The 27,605-nt window shown below is 45.0% G+C and overlaps 3 protein-coding genes across 11 annotated transcripts in view; all 3 read right to left on the reverse strand.

Moving 5' to 3' along the window:
• Positions 1-304: 304 nt before the first annotated feature.
• LOC118253950 (mitochondrial amidoxime reducing component 2-like) lies at positions 305-9,899 on the reverse strand. Its single transcript, XM_035558848.2, has 7 exons — positions 9,628-9,899; positions 9,368-9,541; positions 6,560-6,722; positions 5,055-5,195; positions 4,007-4,068; positions 3,847-3,918; positions 305-3,320 (listed from the first exon to the last, which is right to left on the reverse strand). The coding sequence occupies exons 1-7, from the start codon at positions 9,897-9,899 to the stop codon at positions 3,194-3,196; spliced, it is 1,011 nt and encodes a 336-aa protein (XP_035414741.1). The 3' UTR covers positions 305-3,193.
• A 7,517-nt stretch (positions 9,900-17,416) lies between these two features.
• Positions 17,417-21,278, reverse strand: C3H1orf115 (chromosome 3 C1orf115 homolog). The gene is made up of 2 exons (XM_035558535.2): positions 20,978-21,278; positions 17,417-19,127 (listed from the first exon to the last, which is right to left on the reverse strand). The coding sequence occupies exons 1-2, from the start codon at positions 21,245-21,247 to the stop codon at positions 19,008-19,010; spliced, it is 390 nt and encodes a 129-aa protein (XP_035414428.1). The 5' UTR covers positions 21,248-21,278; the 3' UTR covers positions 17,417-19,007.
• A 3,168-nt stretch (positions 21,279-24,446) lies between these two features.
• The window catches only part of MARK1 (microtubule affinity regulating kinase 1), a 58,222-nt gene continuing 55,063 nt past the window's right edge, over positions 24,447-27,605 (reverse strand). For all 9 annotated transcript variants that reach the window (XM_035559931.2, XM_035559950.2, XM_035559959.2 and 6 more), the window contains one exon: positions 24,447-26,550. In XM_035559931.2, the coding sequence (XP_035415824.1) occupies positions 26,196-26,550 (355 nt within the window). In that variant the 3' untranslated portion in view covers positions 24,447-26,195. The remainder of the gene's footprint in view (positions 26,551-27,605) is intronic.

Raw genomic sequence — 27,605 nt, forward strand, 5'->3', positions numbered from 1 at the left:
CCACCCCACTGCATGGATGGGGACTGGAGCGAGAGAATGGCTGTATGGTACTTAGCTGCCTGCTGGGTTAAACCACAACAAGCATCATCCTTCATAAGCTTTGGAAGACATATCTCAATCAATAATAAATGGAGCTATTGTTTTTGGAGTACAACAGCAAAGAGGCTATGAGGGTTAGTGCACTGATGAAGCACAGTACCAGTGCTGCTCTGCAATGCTGTAGGAAACCGAGATTTCAGTCAGCTAGGAGCCTAACACCTATGGTCCAAAAGCAAAGGGACATGCTCTAGCCTTACATAGAGTCAGAAAAAATTTATTTCTACCCCAGCTCTTCACAAAAACATGCCACAGCCTTCGTTGTATCTATAGACTGAACAGGTAGAGAAAGTTCAGTTAGCTGAAATCTGAAGTTAGTCTTCAGCCCTGCAGCTGCCCAGTACGGGGAACTTCTTATAGATCTCGAAGTGAGAATAATCTCATGGGTCTACTTTCTTATGCATGTGGGTGGCTTCCTCTGATTAACTGGGTATTTTCTTGAACTTTGAGGTAAGATTAAAAAAATAAAGACTGAAAGAAGAAACAATTAATTATATGAGATCCAGTAAACAGCACCAGAAGTTAAATATGAAAAAGGAAAACACAGAAAAAAGATTCACAAATTTCACACCTTACAACAGTTACAATTCAATAGCAGTTTATACTTGTTTTTTTCTCTAGTTAAAAAATAAACATTAAGTGCACAATTTAAAAAAAATAGTTTTATGATTTACATGTTTTTCAATTTTCTAAATGGCTTTAGTGAAATCAAATACAACTCCTAAAGTTACAACAGTACAATATTTGTATGATGCTTATATTGCAATGTTAATTACCCTCTCCAGCTCCCATATACGGCCCTCTTTCATCACATAATGGATTTAAATGTCAGTTGTCAAATCTGTAATACTCAGACGCATACCTGGTTTAGGATTCTAAATTCTTCTAAGGGACTTTTACAGGGGTAGATCAGGGGTTTAGATCTATGGCATTTTCCTAACAGGAACACAGATGCAGTTTCTCATTGAAAAGACAGCCCCATCTGAAAATTAGTCCAATCAATGAACAATCAAAATCAAAGATGCAACACAATCTATACCGCACAATGCGTTACGTAACTCCTAAAGCGATGATAGAACCACAATGAAGAAGTACACTTGGCTAGAGGCTATATTCAGCTCTTGTTCCTTCAATTTCTTTGACTTAAAGAAGAGACACACTCTTAATTAATTGCTTTGGCAGGCCAGCAGGCTGTCTTTACTTAATATCATTATTAGGAATTCCACAATGTTTCAGCCTCTAATATTCATGATTTTCAATATACGCTTTTTTTAAAGTGAGCCTCAGGATTACTTTCCTTTTATAAGACGATGCTTTTTCTCTCACTTCTCCCACTAGTTGCTGCATTAGGCATAATAATGCACAAGCATGCAACATGTAGACCTAGCTGGGCACTTGTATGTCACAGGAAAACAGTACTTACAGAGCACTGCTAATAAAAGGCTATTTGGAACAACTCTGAGTTCACGAGTAATAGAAAACTACCTTCCCCATATGCTTGCTTCATGCTTACCACATACAGCCATCTGAATTTGCTCAAAGGCACGAGGGCTCTTCATCTTACAAGCCTGAGTTGTGAACACGCAGCAAAATTCCAATTTCATATTCACAATACAAAACAAAGATTCTAAACACCAAATTGGGTCATTATTTGTCCTTCACACTCAATTAAATTCCTCTTCTTTGCTAGTTCAACAATCTTTCTAGACCTAGCAACCCATAACAAAGCAACAGGCAGCCACGCATTTGAAAAATGTCAGGCTTGAATTTTTTTTCTTCATAATTATATTTAAAGAAAAAATACTACTGCCATCACCCAACTAATTTCTTCCCTCTACATCAGCCCCCTATTTGTTTTATGCAGTATAAAATACAGTAAAAAATATAATTATTTGACATTTGGTTAGAACAGGGAGGGAGAGATCTAAATGCATAATACATAAAGACTTTAACACGCTCAGTCTATAACCGCAGCTTCCCAAACGTCTGCTCAGTGTTACTTGGCACTGGAAATCTTTTTTTTTTTTTTCTCTCCCTTGATGCATAAAGCTTTACTTCTCTACATATCCAGATCCCTTTGGTCTACATCTTGCGGAAGCAGCCTAACTTTCTATAGGAAGAGGTTCACTTAGTCACAGAGGAGTGAAGCATGAACACAAAGCCCTGCAAGACTGGCCTGGACATCAGCTTGAATAGGGGCAGGCTTGGAATCAGATCATTCCGAACAACTGTTTTCTCCCCCCAAATGTGCATCCAGCCTCTGATCTAATGAAGGCCTAATGCCTTTACTCAAATTGGAAGTTCTAGTGATAAGGCAGCAAACACTACTCCAAACAAATCACTACTTTACAGCTAAGCCAATACAGTATGCTTCACAGGAGAAAAAAAATATTCAAATTCTTTCAAGCACAGGTCATAAAATAAATGAGCTTATAGTCTTACAGTGTTCCCACCTATAGAACAGAGGAGCATTTAGTCAGCTCACAAAGCTTCTCCTTCTGATATTGCTCCAACCTCAAAAGACAAAAGCAATCTTCTGGAAATGACTGCAGAATAAGTAACACTGCAGGAAAGTAACTCCAGACATAGATGAAGATACTTGGGTCCAAAGAAGGGTAGAATTTAAGACACAGCCTTGCCATCAGCACTCACAGTTCAACTGCAAAGGGAGCTCCACGATCAACATATGCATTTTATGCTTGGCATGACTGTTTTTGTGGTTCTTTATAGGCACTGAATGTATCTAATACATGATGCAAAGCCCTTGTAAATAACTTTGGATTCTGACATCAAGCTTGACACAAGATTTTATGAGGTGTGATACAGTAGTGCTGTCAAATCTGTCTTGGATTAGACTCTCCTCTACCACATCCTGCAGAAAAAATGAAGACTTGTTTGCTACATGCATGCTACTAGATGATCATGATCTGAAATGACTGACAGCTCATAGCCTCCAAGACCTCCCGCACTTTACAAAGGAACATAGTATTAAAAATATTGCAAGAGATAAGAAAAAGTTATGACAGCGACCATGTTCATAGAGAAAAAGAAAAACATGTTGAAGTGAAAGGTCATCTTCTGATAAAAACATCCCTCACTACTGGACCATCTTGTACACAGGGTCTCCAACTTGAATTGTTCCAGTTTTGTCAACGGCAAAGTATCTTCCAAAGAGAGGGCTGGATTTGTAAATGTGTCGCTCAGACGGATCACATAAGCGGTAACTGCAGAGAGAGAACACTTTTTTTAGAATCAGTGGTAGCAAATCCTAAATATCAAGATATCAGTGGTGAGAGAGAGGACATATGAACAGCCACCATATTATACTACAAACTAAATAAATACTATAATTACTGAGAACTAAGCAGTTCAAATAGAGAGAAAGAACCTGACTGTATTCACGGGTCCACGTACATAATACACATACAGAAGATATTTTAAAAAGAAATGCTAAAGTTGCTGAGTTAGACTTTTAAATACCTCAAATTTCTGATACGCCAGGCATTCACACTAGCACTGACGGAAGAGGCAGAGAATGTAAAGTTTGCAAGTAAGAAGAGAGAATTTCCTGAATTTTCTTACTGTATAGAATTGCATAAAGTAGAACAGAAGCCAATACACACATAACTTTACACTGCGTTATTACATCCTGCACATACTTCAAAGCACTTTTAAAACATCAGCCCAGCATCTGTTGGATCTAACCTAAATCCAATCCCACAGCCTGAGACACACTGGTATTTTTACAACCTTTTCAATGTTTCCAGGGGCTCCTTCCTGTCCAGGACCCCAGTGTCTGGGTTAACAGTTGTTAAAATACACCTGCAATTACAGACAGCACCAAATCAGTAACAGCTTCTGATTATAAATCTCTGCCCATCTATATAAAGTAACGGTCTCAAATATTTACCTTGCACAGCACACTGTCCCTTTCATTTCCACACTGCCAATAAGAATTTCCTCCCAGGTGTCCTGAGGGAAGGAAAATATTAAGCACATTTTAGACATGTGCATGTACAACCATTCTTCTAGGAGTGGCACAGTCATTCTTAAAGAGGCTGTACCATTCCAGATGGTCACCTTCACTTGCATCTTCAAATAAGTGCAGTTATATTATGGTACAATTTTAACGAAAACCCTGTTGTCCCTACATTCATCCAATCCATGACCCACCAGTAATTATATCTGGAAAGAAAGGTATGTAAGTAACAAAACCCATTCTGCAGCACGCAGTTGTCTGAACTTAAAGCAAGTTTATTCTAACTGCGCATGCGAGAATCTGATCTGTGACCTCTGCTAGTCACTACTTCCACAGAAAGGAATTTTTTAGTGGAAGTAAGTTTTCACTTCTCTGCACAAGCTTAACATTGCAACCCTTCTCGGGAGACCCATTTTTGTTTTTAGGAACATCACAGATTGGGGAATTACCAGATCTACCCAGAGCAAGTTCTTTGGAAAAAGGGAACAGGATGTCAAAACACTTAAATGCCATCATCACCTGTTCATTTCATCGCCAGATACCTTCATAGATGGTGCTTTTTGAACTACCAGAATATAGTCAGAGATGTAGCATTGGTGCTGCAGAATCACAATAGTCAGTTTTACTCTTGTGCCAAAGACTATAAAACATCACACTCACAATTTACTAACTGTTCATTTGTATCATTAGTTTGATCAATGACAGCATGCATAGCTTTCCTTACTTCACACTTGAAAGTGAGCTTTAAGTAGCAGCCTGTCACTTTTTTCTTCCTTTCCTAAGCTAATTAAGTATTCACAGACCTGTTTTCTCCCTCTGTGCTTCACATGCAAGCGAGCAGAAGCTGTATCTCTCTGGAATCCAGCTGTATATCACCAAACCGCAGTTTTCCTCATCCTTGTTGGCACCATCCCCCAAGGAAACAGTTACAAAAAAACCACATCCAAGCCTTCAAAAAGACATTTAAGAGTTATTTTACCTCCTCAAAAGCATTGCAACCTGTCACAAAAATATTCGGTCTGAAGTTCTGTATCTTAACTTTCTTCTCCAGTCTGGTATTTAAGTCCTCCAGTGAAGCTTCTGAGATGATCAAGACCGGGCTACAGTCAGGATAGGCAACCTACATAAACAAACACCAAAAAATGTAAGGCTGCTGTAAGAGCATGGGTGTGAAGTTGGCAAAACTACTGAACAGCAAAAGGACTGATATGTTGGAACCGGTGACCACATATTAGCCTGGCAGTGTTAGGCTGCTGTATTCAGATTTTAATTTTGATGGAAGGACGTTGTCAAGTAAAACACCTGCCTTTTCCGATTTCAGAACTGCCACAACTTTCCTTTGCTCAAACTGTAAAATTAAACTTCTATTTATAGAATGAAGCTGAAATTATATAAGCTGCCACAACTTCTTACAAGCTGATATTGTATGCACATCCCAGACATTTATCCTAGGTGTTACAAACAGAGCTAAATATATCAGTAAAGCATGCTATGGCAAGCTTTGAAGGATACCAAGTTGTTTATGGATCTGCTAAACTTACATGGTCGACTGTAATTGACTAACTGAATTCTTCTATGCTTCTTCTATTCTTCATGCTAGGATTCCTGAATGCCACCCCTCGTAACCTGACACACCATATGCTGAAACCATTAGTCTTCTGTACCGGTCTCAGTTACATGATAAACGCATATGCATGAGAATCCAGAATAGATTATATACTTTCTTTTCTTTGTGCAACAACAAGCACTACACCGATGTCCTATAGATAAAAACGCCACGAGAATAATGTAAGGCATTCACAAACTGTACTTCCTTAAAAAGGATGCACTCATCAGGTAGAGTTCACTCCATCTTCATACAGGAGCTGTGTTTAGACAAGGAGGACATCAATAGCTCCAATGATAGAAAGACATCAGAGCATGGCAACTCCCTTCCCTTCCTACATTATCTAATACCACATCTTCAAGCTTCTTCCCACAGAAAGAAGTAGATGAAACCTCTGTAACCCTTTCTGGATGGTAACTGTAGACTAGGACTGTAACTATAGACACTGGGGTTGAATGTTGTCCCTTTAAATAAACTATGAGGTAATACAACTCGTATCAGTAAACTCCTAGATCTCACAAGGGATACTGAATGAAAGTTTTCTACACAATACGGGTTATAACACCAAAACACCTTTAAAAACATGATTTTCTTCTATTCTCTGAGGCACAAAAGGAATGGTATTTAATTCTGCAGTTCCTCTTTAAATGTCAGTGTCAGACTCTAGTTGTGAGTGGTCAACAGCTAAGAACAAATCTAAGGTAAAATTAAAGCAAGTAATTTCATCATAGAAAAGGAAAACATTCACATGGTTTAAGTACATGATATAAACCTTGCTAAAATGGGCTCATCACAAACAACTGGATGTGCAGATTTGGTGGCTGGGGAAGGAAACAATGAGAAGAAAAGTAATTCTGAGAACAAGAACATTCATTTACCTCATCTGTGGTTCGGAAAAGATTTATTACGTCCTTTGACTTTCTTGGCACCATGGAAGGCTCAAAGTGCACCAGTCGATAGGGCTCCGAATTCAGGAAAGTGGTGAGCCACTGAGCCACTTCATCTCCACAGTCCCTGCCTTGAATATCCAGTCCGAACAACCTGAAGGATAAGACATATCAGCAAGCTAGTTGTAAAACCAAAGACTCAAGCATGCTTATTATTTAAAAGTAGGCATCTCATTTTAATAGTAGAAGCTAGATAACATTTAACAAACTGCCTGAATTAGTGAGGTAGAAGCTGGTTTCTGGATTTGGCACAAGGATCATTTCCAGTGTGCAATCTTGTGGCAACTTTGTTTTGGAAGCTACGTACCGTGGACATGGCCAGACAGTAACAGTTGGTGAAAGAATGAGCCATGAACAGACTAGGTGCTCAGAGCTTAAAAAAAAGTCTATTCTTGCATTTGTGTGTGACTAACAACAAAAGATCTCTGCCCAGAAATCAACTGAAATGTAATTAATTTGAGAAAATGAACATTGCGGTGCAGTTAGTCACTGTAATTAGCACTTGGTGATGTCCCTGATTGTTAAGGAAGCTTTTGTTCAAATTTTAGTGCTGTGAAAATTTACCCAGAGTGGAGTGAAACTCTGTTGCCTAACAGACCCCTTCAGCTTACATTCTGACACTAATTAATAAATTTGTATGTGTTGTAATTATTTTTTACTATAAAGCAGCAATGAACACCTTATTGCTGAGGCTGCAAAATAGGATGTAAAAACCTGGTGTTCACACATTCCTCAAAAAAAATCCAATCCAATCAAATCGCACACTAGGTCTAGACTACTTGAGGATCAGCCTGTCAGCACATGAGGCAGAGCAGAAAGAGCAATGTAAATTTCAGCCCTTGTTCTCGGCAAGACCCTTCCCCAAAAACTAGCTGCCTTCTGAAAAGTCTCTGGAAGGTGTTTGTTTGTTTTTCCCACACCACACAAACCTGTTAAGAATAACAACAAAAGGATGTATGTCAGCTTCTCATAAGGCTGCTGGCAAGACCTCACCCCAGTGAGAACTGGCAGCAGGCTACCAATTCAACAAGCAAAGCTCAAACCTAAGATACTGAGCTATACGCTAGGAGAGGTTAAAGGTTTATAACGGAAGCGAAGTCCACGGTGCACGAAAACCGACTGGCAGCACAATACAAAACAAGTTTATGCCCGGAACACTTTCCTGGCACACAAGGTAAACCTCAACTCAATCTTCCAATAAGCTTCCACAACAGTCATGAATAAGCTAAGACTGTCTTCACAGTAGTGATTTTGACCCAACTACACTGCAGTTTCTTCTACCTGTGCTGCACAGCTTAAAGCACGTAGATGCCCAGGCAGCTCATCTAGCTTGGCCCAGTACCTAGGGGTCCTCTCCTCTCTGCTCGCATCTCACGGGCATGCCCTCCTCACTCACAGGCAGGCTGCAGGGCTCCAGGCAGCGACGGCTAGCAGCAGGCTTCTGCTTGCAAAAAGATTAATTTTGCTCCACGCACAGTATAACTGCCCCTGCAAAAGGAGCTACTGACAGCTCACTCCTACTTATTTTCTGTCTTTTCAGAAACACCCAGGGTTTCTTGGTGTGTGCACGCACCCAAACACTTGAAGTGGCTGTGTGTTCCTCTCAGCCAAGCCCCCAGCTCTTCAGGGTACTCCAATGGCTGTTAGAAACTCAACACAGCGCCTGTAAGGCAGCCCTCTCACTCACCAATGTCTGCATCACATCTGTTCTCACCCACTAACTCCACCAGCCACATCCCTGCTGTTTGCTGGAATCCTCACACCAGCTCTGTGGCACAGGTGCAGATGAAATTGCCACTGCCCAAGAGAGCACCTGACTGCCTTTTGCTTCCCTCCCTTCTCTCTGTCGCTGCCTGCCTGGGGGCTGGCACGAAGCAGCTTCCAACAACATTGTTTTCCACCTCAGAAGCAGATCTATACTGATTAACTCAGGGGTTTAGGGATCCATGGGAACACTGTGCAATCACAAATTTAAGTATCACACCACATACCAACAGGCACAAAGGAAGAACACAGAAGCTGCTTCACCAGAGAGCTGTAAGAACTCACTAATGAGTTATCTGCATGAACAAAAACCGTGCCTACTCAGTGGCTTCAGTCCTACACTTGACTCTCCCAAACACGGGGTTTTTAAACACCCAAGTAAAACCTGCAACTGGACTTACCATTTGTAGAGGTTACAGATAAAGCCTACGCAGCCTTTTGCAGCCGGACACCCTGTTGCACTGCCTCAGCTTCAAACTCCTGGGCACGAGCCAGCACCCATACGAAGGCCTGGCAGGTTTTCATTACTGAAATATATTTAGACTACTTAAATCTTTTTCTAACAAGTTTTAGAAAGTTGTGTATGTGTTGGACATGCGTGTCACTGCCTGGCACACACACGTTACAGAGGTAACGCACGACCGAGGCTTTGATGTGCAATTACCCAAGAGGGAAGTAAACATAGGTGAGTAAACACGGCACGACATGAAGATTAGAGATCATGATTTATGGTCTGTGACTACTGTTATCTTTCCTGATTTATTTACGCCGCTGTGTAGCAGATTAAAATTAAAGCGTTTGTTACGGCAGTCAGCCCTGGCCTTTGGTGTAATATACAGTACCTGCAAATTCCTAAATAAGAAAATACCAGCCGTTCCCCAAACTTGAAAAACAAGGCGTACAAGGGAGGGGCACACAATAACCAGGGAGAAGGGACGAAGCAGGAGCCCCCCCCAGCCTCCCCACCCCCCGTACCTGCAGTTCCGCACCGGGTTTTTCCTGGGAAGCCTCACGGGCACACGCAGCTCCTCCATGCCGGGGGCGCTCAGGGCCAGGCAGCCATTCTCGCAGCCGACCGAAACGAGGACGAGCCGGGGCTCCTGTCGGGCGGTGACCATGTGCCCGTCCTCCTTGGTCACCAGCCAGAACCTGCAGCGCGGGGGGCGCGCAGAGGCTCAGGACCACGCTGCACAGCGGCGCCCCGCACCAGCCGGCCCCGCACCGCTCCCCCCTACCTGTCCCGCAGCTCCCCGCTCTGCAGCCCCATCGGCGTCACCTGCGCCCGCGGCACGGCCACCCCCCGGCACGACTTCACGGGGTACACGAAGAGGCTCGACACCGTCCCCACACGCTGCAGCCGGGCTGGGCGGCGGCGGCGGCGGCGCCCCGCGGCCCAGCGCCAAGCCCCCAGCAGGGCGCCCAGCGCCAGGGCCGCCGCCGCCGCCCACAGCCAGCCCGCCCGGGGCGCCCGCAGCGCCGGGCCCGCAGCCCCCCACGGCCCGCTCATGGCGCCCGGCCCGCACGCAGGGACGGGACGGGGACGGGGTCGGGGGCGGTGAGGGGAGGTGCGGGGCCGCCCCCCTTCCGGCGCGGGGCCGCTCGCCCTCACAGCGCCGCCGCTGCCGCATGGGGGGGTCCCCGGCCCGCTCCGCCCGCTGGGGGCTGTTCTCCCCGCCCCCCCCGTGTCTCCATTTCCAAGGTGAAAGCGTTCTGCTGGTGTCCCTGCCAAATCCCTTGAAACCCCTTCTTACAGTGCTTTGTTGAGCAAATTGGTCCCTGCAGGACCCTCTGGGAGGATGTTCGTTCTCCATGGAGACATTTAAAGTCTGACCCCTGATGGAGCCGACTTACTGGCTGGAACTCCCATGTGCTGCTCTTCAGGTGCTCTCCTGCTGACCCGTGACCCTTCTCCAGGCTTTGGGCATCTACCGCTGACACTAGCAGCGAGGAGTGGAATGATTAAAGGTTCCCCTGCCCCGGCAACTTTACTGCAAAGCCCTCTTCACCAGCATGGCAAGCCTGTGAGCAAAAATTCCCTGACAGCTGGGCCCCAACAGACTGGGTTTCTCAAAGCAAGTCCCATGGTCTAAGTAGTCAGACCCCTGGCTGCAGCACCAGTCCTGTAGCCATTTGTTGGTTTGCCGGATTCAAACGGTCCTTCCAAACCCCTTCCCTTTAACTGTGAGGACTGATGAGAAAACTACCTGTGCTCCTAAGTCCCTTGCCACTCACTATAACTTTTCTTGATACTCCTCAGACTGCTCTTGGCTATATCAGTGGTGCCCACGTGAAACAACAGCAGCAGATGTAGCTAGCCTTTCCTAGAGATTGCATATTAATTTGAAGAAAAATATATCTCTAAATCCAAGAAGGACTTTAAATTTGTTCTGTAAATCTGCCAGCCTGGTCCCTAGTGAGATTTTGTTCAGACCAGCTCTGACAAGCAGCTGTTACATTCAGCTCTGACTCTTCTTGAAGACTATGACATGGAGGAGCTTAAGGAGGAATAACAGAAGGCGGCAGCATCTGCATAATCTCTCCTCTCCTGTTGTGATGCAAGGGATGTAAATTTAGATTTGGCTGCAGAGAGCACGTTCATGGCATAATGTTTCAGGTCTAAGACTGCAGCCTTTGAGAAAAGCTCTCTTCACCCATACAACAGGCTCTCTCAAAAACCTCTTGTAAGATTTTTAATCAGCAGGTTTGTTTTATCCCCCACCTCAGGTGCACCTGTGCTTACCTAGGGGCAACTAATTCCTGCTATAAAGCAGTGTGAATAAAGCTGATTAGAAAAAAATATATATATATATGTTTTTGTTACAATCCAAACACAGCATCTCATACAGCAGAATTGTCATAGCCAGAGTGGGTATGGTAAGCCTGTACTCAACAGGAAACAACCTTGTTTTCAGTTGCTTATAACTTCTTCAACTGCAGGACATCTGTGCTGAAATTCTCTGCACCAGCTCCTTGCCTCAGGCTAAATTTGCTTAAAATGTGACTGCTCAGTTGGAGGATTTGTGGTGTCAATCCCATGGCAAACTGGGGCTCTCTCGGTTGTACAAGCAATGGATCTTGCAAAGGAGTGTGGTCAGCTCAGAAGCACCTGTGAGACAAACTGATAAAGTCAAACAGAGGAAAAAGTAAAAGTGCATTCAGATGCACTGATCATTCTTCTAGAGGCAAATCTAGACTCTTGTAGCAATGGATCAATCAGAAGTCTAAGAAAGGTGAATTGTGAGGAAATATTTAAAGGATTTTGCTTGTTTCAAGTGAAAGAAGACAAGTGACTAGGGATGCCGTAGGTCTTCGGATATGTGAACAGTGCAGTATTTGGAAAGGCATAGACCCGACATACACATTTGGAAATGCTGAACTCGGGAGATTTGGGTGGACATTACAAAGAAATTCGCAATGACGAAGGCAGCAAAACATTGGCCCAGATGAGGAGAAAGGGTGTTAAGGTAGAGCTAAGTGTAGGCTGGGCTTGTCCCAGTGAAGGAGTTAACTGTCCCACACCAGGGACATGCCAGGTATTTTTCCAGTGAATGCTAATTCCACAAAAGGTGGAGATGAGGGGGTGACACTGCTGAGTATGCAGTCATCCAACAATGATTTAAGCCAAGTATGATAAAAATTATATTACGCCCACACCCACACACAAATCGTGTCCTTTTTCCAAAGTCAGAACAAAAAATACATAAATTCAAAAGATTCCTTCACAGAGAGGAGGGGAAGATAAAAGTGTTGCTGTTTCCTCTTATAATAATCAAGGAAATCAGAGTTCGGTGAGTCATGCACTAGAAATGAGCTCACTGAAATTAATGTAGGGAAAAATCTCAGGTGACTAATTGGTGATGATAGAATTAAAAATAGTCTCATTAATGATAGATGCCTTTTAATGAAGTCAGAGCAATGAGGTAAGGAGGTCTTTTTTTTGTGAGGATTTTCCTACCCAAGGGATTATAAATCTATAAAACCAGTGGGGTGCTTTGTTCACTGGCCAGTCGTATAGCAAGATTATCCCACTAATGTGGGCTAGTTATGCATGAATGCTGGAGCTGGTGACTCCTGGGGCAGGTCCTTCCAGTCTGCTGGGCTCTGCTCCTCCTGTGTTTGAAATTACATGTCCTGTCTTCAGCAGCTGGGATCTCTCCAGTGGAGGATGAGATTCAGAAACAAAAAGTGGCTGGGGCTCATCCCCCTTCCTCCAGTGAGGCATCTTTCATAAGTGCTTTTAAGGCACAGCAAGAATCACAGAGGAAAATATAATGTATTTTTGGGTTTTGAAAGAAAAACAAAACAAAACAAAAAACAGGAACAATGTTCCTTTGTCTTTATGTTTGAAACACTTCCAAACGGGACTCAGAGACTCAGGATTTAACAGGGTGGAAAACACTGATATGCGGAGATGCACATTGCACTGCTGGGACCGAAAATCGTGAAGATCACTGTTGTCAAACTGTGTGGCCTGCTTAGAGGAGGGCAGGAACACCCCCCCCCCCCCCCCCCCCCGGAGAGGAGATGTTGCAGAACAATGAGTGAAGCTAACAAGGGTGGAAATCTGTTTTTTTCCCAGGAGATGGCACTAAAGGACAATTGCCTTTCAGCCAGCATCGTTCAGTTCAACGGAAACCTTGCTGAGGGCCAAACTTTCGTGCCGTTTGTACTGACATCTTTGCGAGTTCCTCCTCCGTGTTATCCGAAGCAAAATTTCATTCTGTGTTTTTAGGAAGGGATAGTGAAGGGTGGGGATACCTTTCCTCTACATCTCCATACAGGAGGTAAATATAAGCTGGGAGAGGTGCCAGGTCCCTAGTCCAACCTGTTCACAGGGGGGTCAACACTGAATTTAGACTGGGTTGCTCTGCTCTTTGTAGTCATGCCTAGAAAGTCTCATGGGACAGACACCCCCCAGCCTCCCAGGACAGCCTCTTCTCATGCTTAATTTCATATTAGTGAATTTGTTTTCTTGTATCCAGCTGGAAACTCCCCCATTTCAACTGATGACCATTGTTCCTTGCTGTCCAGCTGTGCACCTCAGTAAAGACCCTGGCTCCATCCTGTGCACAACCCCTTCTTTGGTATTGAAAAGCTGCTGGTAGATCTTTCCTAAGCCTTATCTCCCCCAGCTCGACAAGCCCAGGGCCCTGAGCTTCTCATTAGAGATGCAGGATTCAGGAAGGAGCATCACCCTTGCTGAGCTCAGCCTGCACTTTACACCAAAACAGCTCTGGCAGCCTGATACAACCTCCTGCAAGGACAAGGAAGGGAAAATATTTCTTCCACTGTTTTCTTTTAATTATCTCCATTATTCTACCTGCTCTTTAGTTTCTCTATTGCTCCTTGAAGAAAAAGGATTTCCAGAGCTCTCTGTGTACAGGTAACTGCAGCAACTTTGCGCAGATTTTAGGACCAGTCTTATCTCAGGAGAGGACGGGGGCTTGGGATGCAAAGAAAAGAGGCGGCTGACAAAACCTGTCCCCTTGCCAGTCCCACGGAAGGGTGGAGGACAGAAAGGCCATTCATCCCCGCAGTGAACCTTGGCTTGTGACTGGCAAAGTCCTGGGAGCACCCGAGTGACGTGGTGCTGTGTGGTATGGTTTTCCCTGGTGACGGCACTTCAAAAGCAGGCCTTGCCAGAGCACTTCCTCACTGCTAGCGCTGCGGGACAAAGGACAATAACTGTTAGGCCTCTGCCATTTCCTCAGAACCTATGGCAAGCCGAAGCAGTAATTAAATGCTCTGGCAAAAACAGCAGAAATGAGCTTCGTTCTGCTCCATGACTCACTGAGCAGCACTGGGGATTTCATTTTACAAGCGACCTGCTGGGCTGTCTGGTAAGTGGAGTCCATTTCCGAGAGAAGCTTGGGAGGGGTGGGTGCTCCTTGCCACTCCTGTATATATATATATATCTAGCTTCCTGAACTTATTTATGTTGCCATGCGTTATAAAACACGGTGAAAGGGGTGGAAATGTGAAGGGAAACAGACAGCACCATAGCATACCCCTGAAAACCTACACCTGCTTGGTGCAGCAATGGGTAGAGTTGCAAAGCAAGGGCCTGAAGGGAGGCATGCTCTTCATCCAGCTCCAACGTCAAATCAAATCTTCCCCGATGGTAACGTCCACCACGTCCCACCTTTTTCTACGAGAGGGTCAAGCACCCACTTTGAGAGTCTAAAAGGAGCTTGGAGAACAAGGCTGAGGACAACCCCCTGTTAACAAAATAGCCTGCCTATGCCCAAAATCTGAGAGCTCTCCCTGGTGAGACACATTTTCTGGGTTCTGCCGTCGGAGCTGGTCTGGTTAAGGGAGTAGCAAGCCTCAGCTTGGCTTCACAAATGCACTGCACCCACTGAGGAGTGAATTACTGATAAAGCAGCACTGATAAGCAGCAGTAATTAGTAGCCTCAGTGAGACAGAGTCCATTTTGAGGAAGAAAATAGTCTTGCATGTTTTATTGCAACAGCTTACTTTTTCTTTCTCTTTCTTTTTCGAGTGTACTCTCAGTAAGTTTGCAGACAACGCCAAGTTGGGGGACGTGTCGATTTGCCGGAGGGTAGGAAGGCCCTGCAGAGGTACCTGGACAGGTTGGGTCGATGGGCAGAGGCCAATGGGATGAGGTTCAACATGGCCAAGTGCCGGGTCCTGCACTTTGGTCACAACAACCCCACACAGCGCTACAGGCTTGGGGCAGAGTGGCTGGAAAGCTGTGCAGAGGAAAAGGATCTGGGGGTGCTGCTTGATGCTTGCCTGAATGTGAGCCGGCAGCGTGCCCAGGTGGCCAAGAAGGCCAACGGCACCCTGGCTTGTGTCAGGAATGGTGCAGCCAGCAGGAGCAGGGAGGTGATCGTCCCCCTGTACTCTGCTCTGGTGAGGCCGCACCTCGAGTGCTGTGTTCAGCTTTGGGCCCCTCACTACAAGAAGGACATCGAGGCCCTGGAGCGTGTCCAGAGAAGGGCTACGAAGCTGGTGAGGGGCCTGGAGCACAAGTCCTGTGAGGAGCAGCTGAGGGCAGTGGGGTTGTTTGGTCTGGAGAAGAGAAGGCTCAGGGGAGACCTTATTGCTCTCTGCAACTACCCAAAAGGAAGGTGTGGGGAGCTGGCGGTCGGCCTCTTCTCCCAGGTAACTAGTGATAGGACTAGAGGGAATGGCCTCAAGTTGCGCCAGGGGAGGTTCAGGCTGGAAATGAGGAGACATTTCTTCTCAGAAAGAGCAGTCAGGCACTGGGACGGGTTGCCCAGGGAGGTGGTGGAGTCACCATCTCTGGGGGTGTTCAAGGAGAGGTTGGATGTGGTGCTTAGGGACATGGTTTAGTGGGTGACATTGGTGATAGGGGGATGGTTGGACCAGATGATCTTGGAAGTCTTTTCCAACCCTAATGATTCTATGATTCTGTGATTCTCTTTCTTTGTTTTTAGTCTATTTTAGAGACACTGTTCTTCTGCCCTTGGCCCACCAATATGCACCAAGTTTTTCTTTCCTCAGGCTCACTACTTTTAGGTATGGTTCTGGGTCTACATGGATGGCAACAAAATTATTCCCTTAAAGTTGCACCATGTGAGCAGAGGCATAGGTCAGCAGAAAAAAGTCAGTGGCAAGCTCTGTGCTGAGCAATTTACAAGCTAAAGTTCATGTTTACCTTTGTGGAAAGTCCCTGCCCTGAATGGGTTGTACCCTGCGTGGGGCAATGAGGGAGCATTCTTTCTGTGCAGAGGACACCTGGAGCACTGCGCTCAGCTCTGGGGCCTCCAGCACAAGAAGGACAGGGACCTGTCGGAGCGAGTCCAGAGGAGGGCCACAAAGTGCTGGAGCACCTCTCCTGTAAAGACAGCCTGAGAGAGTTGGGGCTGTTCAGCCTGGAGAAGGCTCCAGGGAGACCTTACAGTGGCCTTCTGGTGCCTAAAGGGGGCCTGCAGGACAGCTGGGGAGGGACTCTGTGCCAGGGAGTGTGGGGATAGGATGAGGGGGAATGGCTTTAAACTGAGAGGGTAGATTTAGATTAGATGTTAGGAAGAAAATCTCTGTTCAGAGGGTGATGAGGCACTGGAACGGGTTGCCCAGAGAAGCTGTGGATCACCCCCCCATCCCTGCAAGTGTTGAAGGCCAGGTTGGATGGGGCTTTGGGCAGCCCAGTCTAGTAGAAGGTATCCATGCCCATGGCAGGGCGGGTGGAACTAGATGATGTTTAAGGTCCCTTCCACCCCATACCATTCTGTCATTCTATGATTCCGTGATGACACGTGGACGAATAGGTGGGCACACACTTCGCAAAGAAAATGGAGACACATCTTGGATGTATGGGTGCATCCAGAGAGTTGCAGACAACAGCTCGGTGTCCAGGTGGAGACCAGTGATGAGCGGTGTCCCTCACGGGTCCGTACTGGGACTGACGCTGTTTAGTATCTTTATTAATGTCATGGACAGTGGGATCAAGTGCACTCTCAGCAAGTTTGCTGATGACACCAAGCTGAATACTGGAGGGAAAGGATGCCATCCAGAGGGACCTTGGCAGGCTGGAGAGATATTAGATATTAGGATGAAAATCTTTATTCAGAGGGTGGTAAGGTGCTAGAACAGGCTGCCCAGAGAAGCTGTGGATGCCCCATCCCTGGAGGTGCTCAAGGCCAGGCTGGATGGGGCTCTGAGCAAGCTGGTCTAGTAGGAGGTGTCCCTGCCCACAGAAGGGGTGTTGGAATTATGGGATCTTTAAGGCTCCTTATAACTCAAAGCATTCTGTGATCCCTCCAACATCGCTTTAGTCATTAAAAAATGTTAATGATTCATATTTTAAGACCACTACAAAGTGGTATATACAGTGGTATAACAAAATTTAAAATTAATCCCAAAACATGCTGACTGTTGTGACCCGTGGGTCTTAGGACCGCTCTGTTCCCACTGCAGAATACAGAGCAGTTATCCATACCCTCTGGCACACTGGTGGGGCAGATCAAAGGCACAGGTCTGCCCACACATGGAAGCTCAAGAAAGCTACAACTAGAAGCCACCACTGTCCTCTGCAGTCAGCTTTCTACACCTCGGCTTTCCTGAGCGTTTGTTTCCACATAGCCTGGACTCCAGCCCTATCTTCCTAGGAGAGGGCTGAGGCCACAGGCAGAACAATGCAGGGAAGTTTACACTGCAGCTTCCCCTCTGCTCGGGCCACGGCTGAGAAGCTCCTCGCTTGTGTGCATGCTTATGTGCCTAGGTAATCACAGCACAAGGATCACATACTTTTATTTACAGTCCAGTTAGAAAAGAGCACTAAAAAAATACTTCTTTTCCATCCTTCTTTTCCAAATCCATTCCATTTGCTACATTTAAAAGAAATACAGTCCAGTGTGCTAAGACATGCATTCCCCTCCATTCAGAAAAGGCAAAGAAATCAACTGAGCAGCATTTGTTTCCAGAACATCTCAATTCCTTGATTACAAAAACACTATCAAAACTAGAAAGATCTATAATACAGAGAAAGTGCTAGCGGGGAAATCATTTACTGCTACCATGAAAGACTGATGGGGGAGGGGAATAAAAAAAATAAAAAAAACAATTCACAGAATTTTGAAGGCCCATAAAAACACTTGTTCCTGTGTCATCAACAGGAGATTTATATCCCTCGGGGCGTGACATGGAAGCTGCTCCATCCTGCGCTGACATTCTCTGGCTACAACTTCCACATATGGAAACGGAGCCAGCAGGTTACTTGGCCCCACTCTTATACAAAACATGCTGCCCTAAACGGCACGTGTAGTTTTTTCAGATGCAGCTAGTGATTTTTTTTTTTCCCCTCCCAATGAACACCACAGAGCTGGGTGTTCTTAAAGCCTCAGTTTCTAGAGTCAGGTACATTAGATATAAACAACGTCTTAAAAAACAGTATATGTATTTCACAGCAGTAGAGGGAAGTTTTAACATATTAATCACAGTGAACCTATAATGCCCCCAAATCAGAAGACAAACACACCTTGTTTTCTTTCTGGATTTTTACAGCAGTGCTAAGACTTAAGGGCTCATGATTTCCAGTGTATGAGATGAACAACAGTGATGCAGCAAAGCTCACCGTGTCTCAGATCACAGCCCATTTATATCCAAGTATATCTTTATGTATACTCAATTTTAACCATCTCAGAAAAAGACATAAGAAACCAAAGGCTGCATCTTACTGATCCTTCATTACCTGTTTCCTCCACAGCTTTGACTATTCCTCCCCCTGCCAGACTCAACTCTCATGCACCTCCCAACCACCACCCTCATCCTCTACTTCCCTTCACTTCTCTGTCCCTCATCTACCTGCTTTCCCATCCATCCTTGGCTCCTTTTCACACGTAACTTTAGAAAACCAGTGCATGTCTGTCACGAAACTTCAGCTCAGTTAGTCCACAATTACCTCCATGTCCTTGCATTTCTTTGACCCCATCTGATTTTAAAGGTTGAAAAGCGCTGGAGATTTATGCAGGAAAGAGCACCAGGTCCAGGGAATTGGGCTGCGGGAGGGGGTCGGGGCTGTGCATGTCCAAGAGGTTTCTCAGATATGGTCTTGGATGATGATTCAGTCCTAAAAAAGCCGAAATCGCCGCAGTCTTCTGGGAAAGGCTCATGCTCACCCTGTGCTCTAGCGGACGAGCGATGCCACCTGCACGGCCACCCCGAAGGGAGCTGAGTAGGCTGCTGCCAGTCCTTGCAAGCCGACCACCAAGTAGCGACATCCTTTCTGCAGGGCTTTGCCGACGTTCTGCAGGGAGAGGTGTGGGAACAGGGGGAAAAAAAGGACAGGTAATGGAAAATAGCTTGCCATGAAATTGTTGCAACAGCCTCCTTCGCACACAGTGTCCCCAACCCCGAAAATGGACTTCTCCCACAGCTGATGGGGGCTTGAGCATGCATTGCAATGTTTTATAATCTTTAGCGATGTTTTATAATCTATTTTTACATATAAATACACACCCACAGAGCATAGTTAAACTGAGCGGATGCAGCCTCTACAGGAAGTGAGGCTTTTATGTGGATTTCTATTCAGGAATAAAAACAGTTTAAGTTCATACCTAGTACATGTGTCTCACAAACACATGCCGTAAGTAAATTTGTGTGCTTTAAGTTACAAACAATGTGTCAAAACAAGATTGTTTTGGTCAAAACAAGAACATTTTGACCCACCTTCACCTCTGTGTTCAAAAAGTCATGCATGTGCTGCCTGAGAGAAAACTTGTTACGGATTATTAAAATGAAAAACCTGATTAAATTTCACTTTCAATAGTTTAGATCATGGGGCTGGTCATGACTGGGGAATTAATACAAGGTGAGTCAGTTTGGGGAGAAATCCAAACTAACTGGTAGTCAGTTCCACCTTACGGTTGCCTAGGACTAGATCAAAATTGCCTCTTGTAACATGAAAAACACTGCAACGGGGGATATGTTTTCACATATAATGAAATCAGTGAAACCCACTCTGTTATATCCCCAGGATTTGTTAAAGCTAGTACAAAGGTACTGACACAGGAAAGCCTTCTGCAATGCCAAATGCCATTGTATTTGCACCTCTGGAAACTTACTGGAAGCGAGTCAAGACAGCAAAATGGAGGGGACTGGAAGAGGAGACGTGGGGCCGTTCCCATCTCCACCCGCCCCTGCCCTGCTGTGTCACACCACAGACTTCTTTCCTCCTTCCCGCACTGCACACAACTTACTTACCCCAACCTCACCCGCGCTTACACAACTTGTTCTTTACTGGCAACGCTAAGCCCTGCAAACCCTCCCCGCGAGGCTGGAGCCTGGGCAGCACAGAGGCAGCACGCAACAACATCCCAGAGCGGCCGTGTGCCCTGAGCGCTTTTACCAGCTCCTTCACAACGGAGCACCACAGCACGGCCGCACGCCCACAAAACGCCTCTGCGGGAATCAGGCGCATGCCGCGAGCCCTCCCGAGCTGAGGCTGCTTCTTAAAGTGTGCTTCCTGCGACTTGGAAGCCAAACCCAAAACAGCAAATCCATCACGAGAGACTGAAGTAAGTGGTTCCCATTCATCCCCGCTGCATGAAGCAAAAATACTTGCAGGGCAGCTCATGACTATGCTGTCATCTGTAAAGTCTTCGGAGATTCTGAACTAAGTAACTTTGCCAAGCTGACTGGAGTGCTTTGGATGTCACAATTCCCAAGCATATCTTTAACAAAATCATAGGTTTTTCTTTTTTTTTCTTTTTTTTTTTTTTAAGAATGCCGCAGAAAGCCTATTGTTGGACGGATGTCTGTACTCCCTCAGGTGGGAAATGATCCCAGACACCAGGACAGGACCCTCCTGCTGACACTGAAACTACTTTGTGCTACAACTGCACAAGAGGTAGAAGTATTTAAGTAACACGAACAAGGGCAAATAACCAAATTAACAATCAAAATAACCAAGCTCTTCTAAACGGCCCTCTCCTAACCAAAGCCTGCGGAGCGGAGGCTGCGGGGCCGGCGGCCGTCCTTCCACGCAGGAAGGCAACAACAACCCCGACCAAACGGCGGCGGGGGCACGGGAAAGCCTCGCAGCTTTCTGACTTAGCTGTGCCCCCCCCGGCCCCCGTTTCCCCCCGCCGCCCTCACCTTGCCGTACTTCCTCAGCCGCTTGCCGTAGGGCCGCTTCCCCCCGGGGGCCGGCGGGCGCAGCGGCTGGTAGGCGTCGGGCAGGAGGGCGAAGCGCACCGGCCTGCCGCCCGCCCCGGCCTGCTCCGCGTCCCGCTCCGGGTCCCGCTCCGCCCGCGGGGTCCCCGCGCCGACCCCCGGCTCCTCGTCCTCCTCCGGGCCGCTCAGGATACGGACCCGGTCGTCGCCGGGCCCCCGCCGGGAGAAGCGGCCCCGCGCCCCCACCGTCATGGTGCCGCCGCCGCCGCCGCCCCGCAGGTGTGGCCCGAGGCGGCCGCTGCCCCTCCCGGGGCGGGACCCGGCCCGGGACCCGGCCCCGGCCCCGCGTCAGTGCCACCACAGCCCATTGCGGGGTCACCCGGCTCCCCACCGGGCCTGCAGCGAGGAGCTGGACATGTGCGTGTGTAGAGACAGCCCCCGCTGTGCCGTGAAGTAAAGCACAGTGGCACCACAGCTTCCCTCCCAAGTACCAACCTCAACAGCATTCACATGGCAGAGAGCCCAAAACTTAGCTACTGCATGCTTTTTGATACAGCGCTGTAGCTTTTAATGTGCTTCTAACCATCCTTACGTGGCTTGAAGGATGAAGTAAGGTTTGATGCTGAAGTACCAGCGCTGAGAAATAAAATATCAAAAACCTATAAGCAACTGTTGAATGGGATCTTTCATCTTGTTAACCCCAAGCTACCTTGAAAATTTTCCAGGGAAGAAAAAAAAAAAAAAGCATTGAATATATTTCTGGGGATTTTAAAAGTGTTTGCATCTAATTATTATTATTTATAGACCTGTTACTGTGCAAAGATAGCAAAAGATCATCTGCTTTCTCAAGAGGGGAAGGCCCTTCCACACATTTGCACCCAACAGGTTTCTTTCATTATCCTGAACTCAGGTATCAAAAACTCAGAGAATGATCATCTCTCAATTAGGATCTGCTGTCTCAGTTTGCTTGGCAGCAGAGGAACCGCAACAACATGTTCTCCAAGATTAGGAGCTCCAAGGTACCTCTTAAGTGTAAGACACTGGGTATCTGAAGTCTCCCATCCAAGAGCTCCTAGGATTTCAGTCATTGTAACTAGGTGGCATTACTGATGCCACTTAGTTCTCAGGCATTATTTTTTGTCCACAGAAGCAGGAGTGAAAACAGATAGTCCTTTCATAGGCCTGCATACGTTTTAATGTTTTCAACTGGGCTGCATGAAAAAGGACATACTCAGTTTGGAAGTATCTGCATGTCTTATATAAAGAAAGCAAGCAAAAAAGCAACCCCAAAACAGAACAGCAGAACCACACTGTAGTCTAACTGCTCAAATCCCCATACTCACCCCAAGCCAAACCCGCCCCACAAAACACAATTACAATCAAAGCCATCTGAGGAGCTGAGACATCCCTATCCCCTCTGTGGTGGAGTGGTTCTTTCCCCAGCTCAGCTGTGGTCCAAGATTAACCAATGTCACATCACCCCTCTGTTGCCAGTGGGCAAATCATAACAGGTGAGGACAAACAGGGGCTCCCCGATCTCACTTTGCAGCCAGGGGCCTGGAAAGTACCAGAACCGTACATTCTGGAAGGTAGGGGAATGGCGCAGCTGGAAGAAAATACCAAAATTGCCTTATCTGAACCATAGCCATGATGGAAAAGTACTGACTAACAATCGTCTTGCGGTCCTATAAATAGTGGTGCTAAGCAAAGAGCCCCTTGAGCACTCCAGGGATCACAGTAGGCTGTGACCCTTGGTCTCCCCCTGAGCTGGGATGCCTCTCAGGGTATATTTCATGAGGATCAGGATCATCCGCGGACAAACACAGAGGAAGGAGAAGGGTGAGTAATTCACCAGAACGGGGGGGAAGCCAAAAGTGCGTGACCAAATTTTGAACCCACCCCCCCAATACTCTCCAGTAAGTCTCAGGTGAACCTTGCCATTCTCCCATCTTTAGCTAAGTTACTCTTTCAATTGTAACTTATGTTGAATCATTGTGTTAAATTGACTAATGATTAAGTGTAATCTAATCTTGTGATTTACCATAAAATATTAATAAATCTTAAATTGCCTGTAAATGAAAGTTGTGTACAGTATCTACTTGTGACACCCTCCTAGATCTGCAGAACAAGGTGGCATTTAACCTTCAGATTTCTCAAGTTAACTCAAGTTAAAGCTATGCTGATAAAATGCCACACTGATCCTCTCTCCCAGGAAAGTCAAGCTGCATTTCAGATCCCAGTGGTCTTAGCCCGCCTCCCACACCCAAAGAGTAACTCATGTAGTTCATGTAGTAGCTACATAACAAAGCAGCCATTGAGGGGCTCAAAAAAACAAGCACTGAGGAGACAATATGCAGTGCCTTACTGATTTCCATACTTAAGTACACGCGGCTTGCCAATAAAATCTGATAATTCTGATAATTCTCTTCCTTGGACCTTTGCATCTTATTCCTGCCAGTAACAGGACAAGCTGAATGACACATCTGGGTGCAGCACAGCTACAACTTCTGCACTCAGATTGTGGCCTTGCTGAGGCATTGCGTGGCAAAATGCTGTAGAGAACATAACTTGGCTCACGACCAAACTAGTAACTTCCAACAAGGCACAAAAATAAGATGGTATTTAATGGGATATGGGAATCAGCACAATTTCATGCTGCTGTCAGTTACTGGCAATAATACTATTTGCAAAACTGTCCCTTTCCCATACAGAAATATTAAATTGGCAGCGGGATGCTGTAAGTGTTTCTTGGGAGAACAGAACTAAGGTTTGTAATCCCTATCCTCTTGAAGTGCTACCTACATTTTAAGGAACATCAATCTATCTCCTGTTATGTGAAGCGGTGAACACCAGTAACAATCTGGGGCCAAGTCAGCCTGGTGAAAACACAGCCTGTAAAGCAGGAAGCTGTCGTAAGCACTTAATCTACCGTCTCAGAGTATGACCTACATTTTTTTCACTGAACCTTCTGAAAAGGCAAAGGGTTTTGTTTCATTACTAAATTCAGACATGATCTTTGATTCATTTCATGGTTATACCCTAGTGGTGTACTTTCAAGGATAAATGGACATTCGCGGGTCAACTGAGTAGATACACAAACCCTTCCTGAGACCGACTTCTGATGAATTTCTGGAAAGGCTCCCAGACATCCCTTTCTAAGCAGTACTAAGCCACTGACATTTTCAGGAGACTGCAGAAGCACGGAACTGAGGCAATGCTAATCCTGAATTACCATGGAGGGTAGGAAGTCTGAGTTCAGTAGGAAGCCCTGAGGCTCGGGCTCACCTCCTCCACCACGTCAGGCCCTAATACCATGGAGGGTAGGAAGTCTTCACACTAAAACGCTCACAGGCATAATGCACACCTGCAATCAGAGACCTCTAGACTACGCTGGCTAACTGCAGTAAATATTGCACTTTTATAAAGGGCCAACAACAGGTATTTTAGTATGAGAACTGTTCAAGTAAGTTTTAATAGAGTGCACCAGTGAATCAAGATGACTTGCATCGGATTTTGTTTCAATGAACATCAGATAAAAAAAAAAAGGGGCTACAGTTCTTTCTTTCCAAACATCACCCTTTTTCTAAGGCAACAATACACGTCCATTTCAGAACATAACTGTTACAGAGGAAAGCTACATCACAGTACAGTATGTAAAGTCCATCTCGGTCAAGAAGCCATTACTGAATGGCACACTTACTACACTTACAGCCTTCTAACTTAGGGTTACAGAGTTTACCACAGTTTTTTTTTAATTTTTATTTTTTAAAGTGACAATTTCTTAATGAACTTTCTATTCTTCACAAGAGTGTGCAGATGGGGCCCATATGTTGATATTACAGTAATTACGACATTAAATAACATTGCACAACCAACCTCTATGGTTAATTCAGTACAAAATAACAAGTATTAAAATGTACCAGTACTAGTGGTTTTACATAGTTTATAATCATTAATTATGAAGGAAAAAAATGTGTTTTTTTTTTTTCTTTTCTGTAGGCAAATGCCTAATTACAAAGCTGCACATTACAGGCATAATGATGTGGAATAAATACAAGAAATCTGGTAAAATATTAAACACAAACAGGTTACATGGGAACAAACTGTACAACCACAAAAGCATAAATCAACGATTTATCATTATAAACAATGTATGTTTAGCTGTAAAATATTATGTGGAATTGCATGTACTCTTTGGGGGCACATATTCCAAAAGCCAAGCTAATTCCTGAGGTGGTATTATTAACTGTATACAATTGGTCAACATTTCAGATTATCTTGTGCTATTAAACAGTCCCAATATTAATATACTTCCATAAAATGGAATTTATAGTATTCTGAAGGCAGCAAACAAGTGATATTTTACACCATGATATTCAAATGAAATAATTATGGTTCTCCATTTTGGTGCTACATTTGTTAATGGGCCATGGGAGTAAGCACTATAATTTGCAGACAGAACATCACTTACGCCTGGTTTCTGTTCCCCCATAGCTCTGAGCTGGCCCAAGGCAAACCAAAGTTTTTAAACTGTAAGTGCCAACACTGTAAACGTTTGTATTTTTCAACTAAACACTGTCCAATAACAAGAATAAGAGCCAAAGATAAGCAGGAACAGTCCTGTGTAGAACAAAAGCCGATTTATTCATCGACTTTGGTTCAAATCACGAACAATCTTTAAATAATTAAAAGTGGTCATGCTACAGTTGTGAAAACTATTTTTGTGCATTTGACTCAGGACACAAGTTTGTTTTTTTGTTTTCTTTTTTGTTTTCTTTTTAAAAAACAAACGCATGATAAAGGTAAGACTTATAAAACCACCAAAAATGTAAATGATAGAGAAGAACTTTTCCAACTCAAGCATCAAACATACATTTCTGTGCAGAAATCTAGACAACTATACAAGATCTGAATTTAAGCAGTCATCTTTTTATTATACAACTCTATGAACATAAAATGAACAGAATGCTCTATATACTTACCTGTACATGTGAACATAACTTCTTCAGCTACAGTTTTTTAATATAGGTCATACTGGATTTAACTTTACAATTCTTGAATAACTATGTATAACCTTATTGCAATAAGGGCAATTTCTACATGGGGAGTTTCACAGGCCAATCACATTAGGCGTAACCAGTACATTCAAAGTGTAGATCATGTATGAATCTTCCCTGATCCCAGAAAATTTAGTTTCTCTTTACAGCTTAAGCTCGTTTGCTATCTTGGATGCAATGTTCTTAAATGCAATAGAAGTCCCAGATATTCTCTTGAAACGAACTCCATTGAGTGACAATCGTGGCAGTTTGCAGACCTCCATCTCCCACTGAACAAGGCTATCTTGTCGTGCATCACCATGAACGCAGAAGAGCAAAAACCTCTCTTTTTGTTCATAATCACAGTTATTAGCATCTAACACTTTCCGAATCTCTCTCATCATATCATTTGGGTCCATAGAACTAGTGGTCTTCATACTCCACGTGAACCGCAAGGAACGTGGCTTCGAATCTTTGCTATCCTCCTTCTCCCTGTCTTTTGGCTCTCCAGAAACACTCCTGGAAGAAGTGACATACAGAACAGTCAAAAGTGAAAGCAGTACAACCAAGAGAAAGAAGAGAAATATAGTTCTTGAACAGGGGTTTCTAAACTGCGACTGACACACCACTACACTAGTCACATGCAAGCTAATCTAAAGCATTAAATGGGTACTATTGGAAGACTTGTGCACCATCTCCTGCACTCAAGTGCAATTTGGTACAGCACTGGGAGCTGCTGCCAGCACTGGTTCAGCTACCAGTGGGGGCACACGAGCAAATGGCGCACACGAGTTTGGAAACCCCTGCTCTAAAGCATTCTGATGACAACATATGTAATGATAACTGCAGACAAACGTTACTCCATACTGCTCCAAAGAAAGTGGAATCTATGTAAAGCATGACTGAAGTTCTGCTGATTTCATGATCTGCAGCATGCCATACACCAACAAAACTAAAGTTGAGGGACACAATCCTGAGGCATAAATCATACTGTAAAAGCAGCAGAGGAAATAACCCCACCCTGCAATTCACAAGTCTTCACTTAATTCCCCTTCACCCCTTTTCACTCTTCCCCCTTTTTTCATTTGTCTATTTTTGACCTCTCTCTGGTTCAGAGACCTTATCATGATATGCTTTATTTCAGCTGATGAAGCAGCATTTTGTGCTTCACCACAAGCACACCTTGCTTGTCAACCACTGAAATACCCAGCCAACAGCTTTTTCCCCCCCCCCCCACAGAAGAAACAGTGGCATGTAGACACAAAGTTTTTTAGCTGATAAAATGACTTGGAAAAAATTCCAAGTAATTAACTCCCAGCAAGTGTTCTTGCAATAACACTTCCTTACCACTGTAAAAAGCATTTTGAGAAACAGCACTAACTATTTTAGAGTTTCAAGTCATTCCACAGCCAACTATTTCTGTTCTTGTCCCAGGTATTTCAGATGCCTGATGCCTCCCCATCCATCACTGGGGAAAGTGGGGGGGGAAAGGTGCTGCTCTCATTTTGTCTATAAGCTGTTGCTATTCAGAGAGGAGCCAAAATAAACATTTTAAGTTTAACTTTCATTGTGAA

Source organism: Cygnus atratus, chromosome 3 (assembly GCF_013377495.2).
Source record: "Cygnus atratus isolate AKBS03 ecotype Queensland, Australia chromosome 3, CAtr_DNAZoo_HiC_assembly, whole genome shotgun sequence".
NCBI classification, from domain to species: Eukaryota; Metazoa; Chordata; class Aves; order Anseriformes; family Anatidae; genus Cygnus; species Cygnus atratus.

Bases quoted from the DNA above. Each gene is read 5' to 3' on its own strand.
- C3H1orf115 (XM_035558535.2), bottom strand. From the start codon at position 21,247: ATGACGGTGGGGGCGCGGGGCCGCTTCTCCCGGCGGGGGCCCGGCGAC. The intron at 19,128-20,977 runs GTGAGGGCGGCG...CTCTCCCTGCAG, and splicing joins GGCTGAGGAAGTACGGCAAG to AACGTCGGCAAAGCCCTGCA.
- LOC118253950 (XM_035558848.2), bottom strand. From the start codon at position 9,899: ATGAGCGGGCCGTGGGGGGCTGCGGGCCCGGCGCTGCGGGCGCCCCGG. The intron at 9,542-9,627 runs GTAGGGGGGAGC...CCCGCGCTGCAG, and splicing joins AGCGGGGAGCTGCGGGACAG to GTTCTGGCTGGTGACCAAGG. The intron at 4,069-5,054 runs GTAAAATAACTC...TCCTTCCCTCAG, and splicing joins GTTGCAATGCTTTTGAGGAG to GACACCTGGGAGGAAATTCT.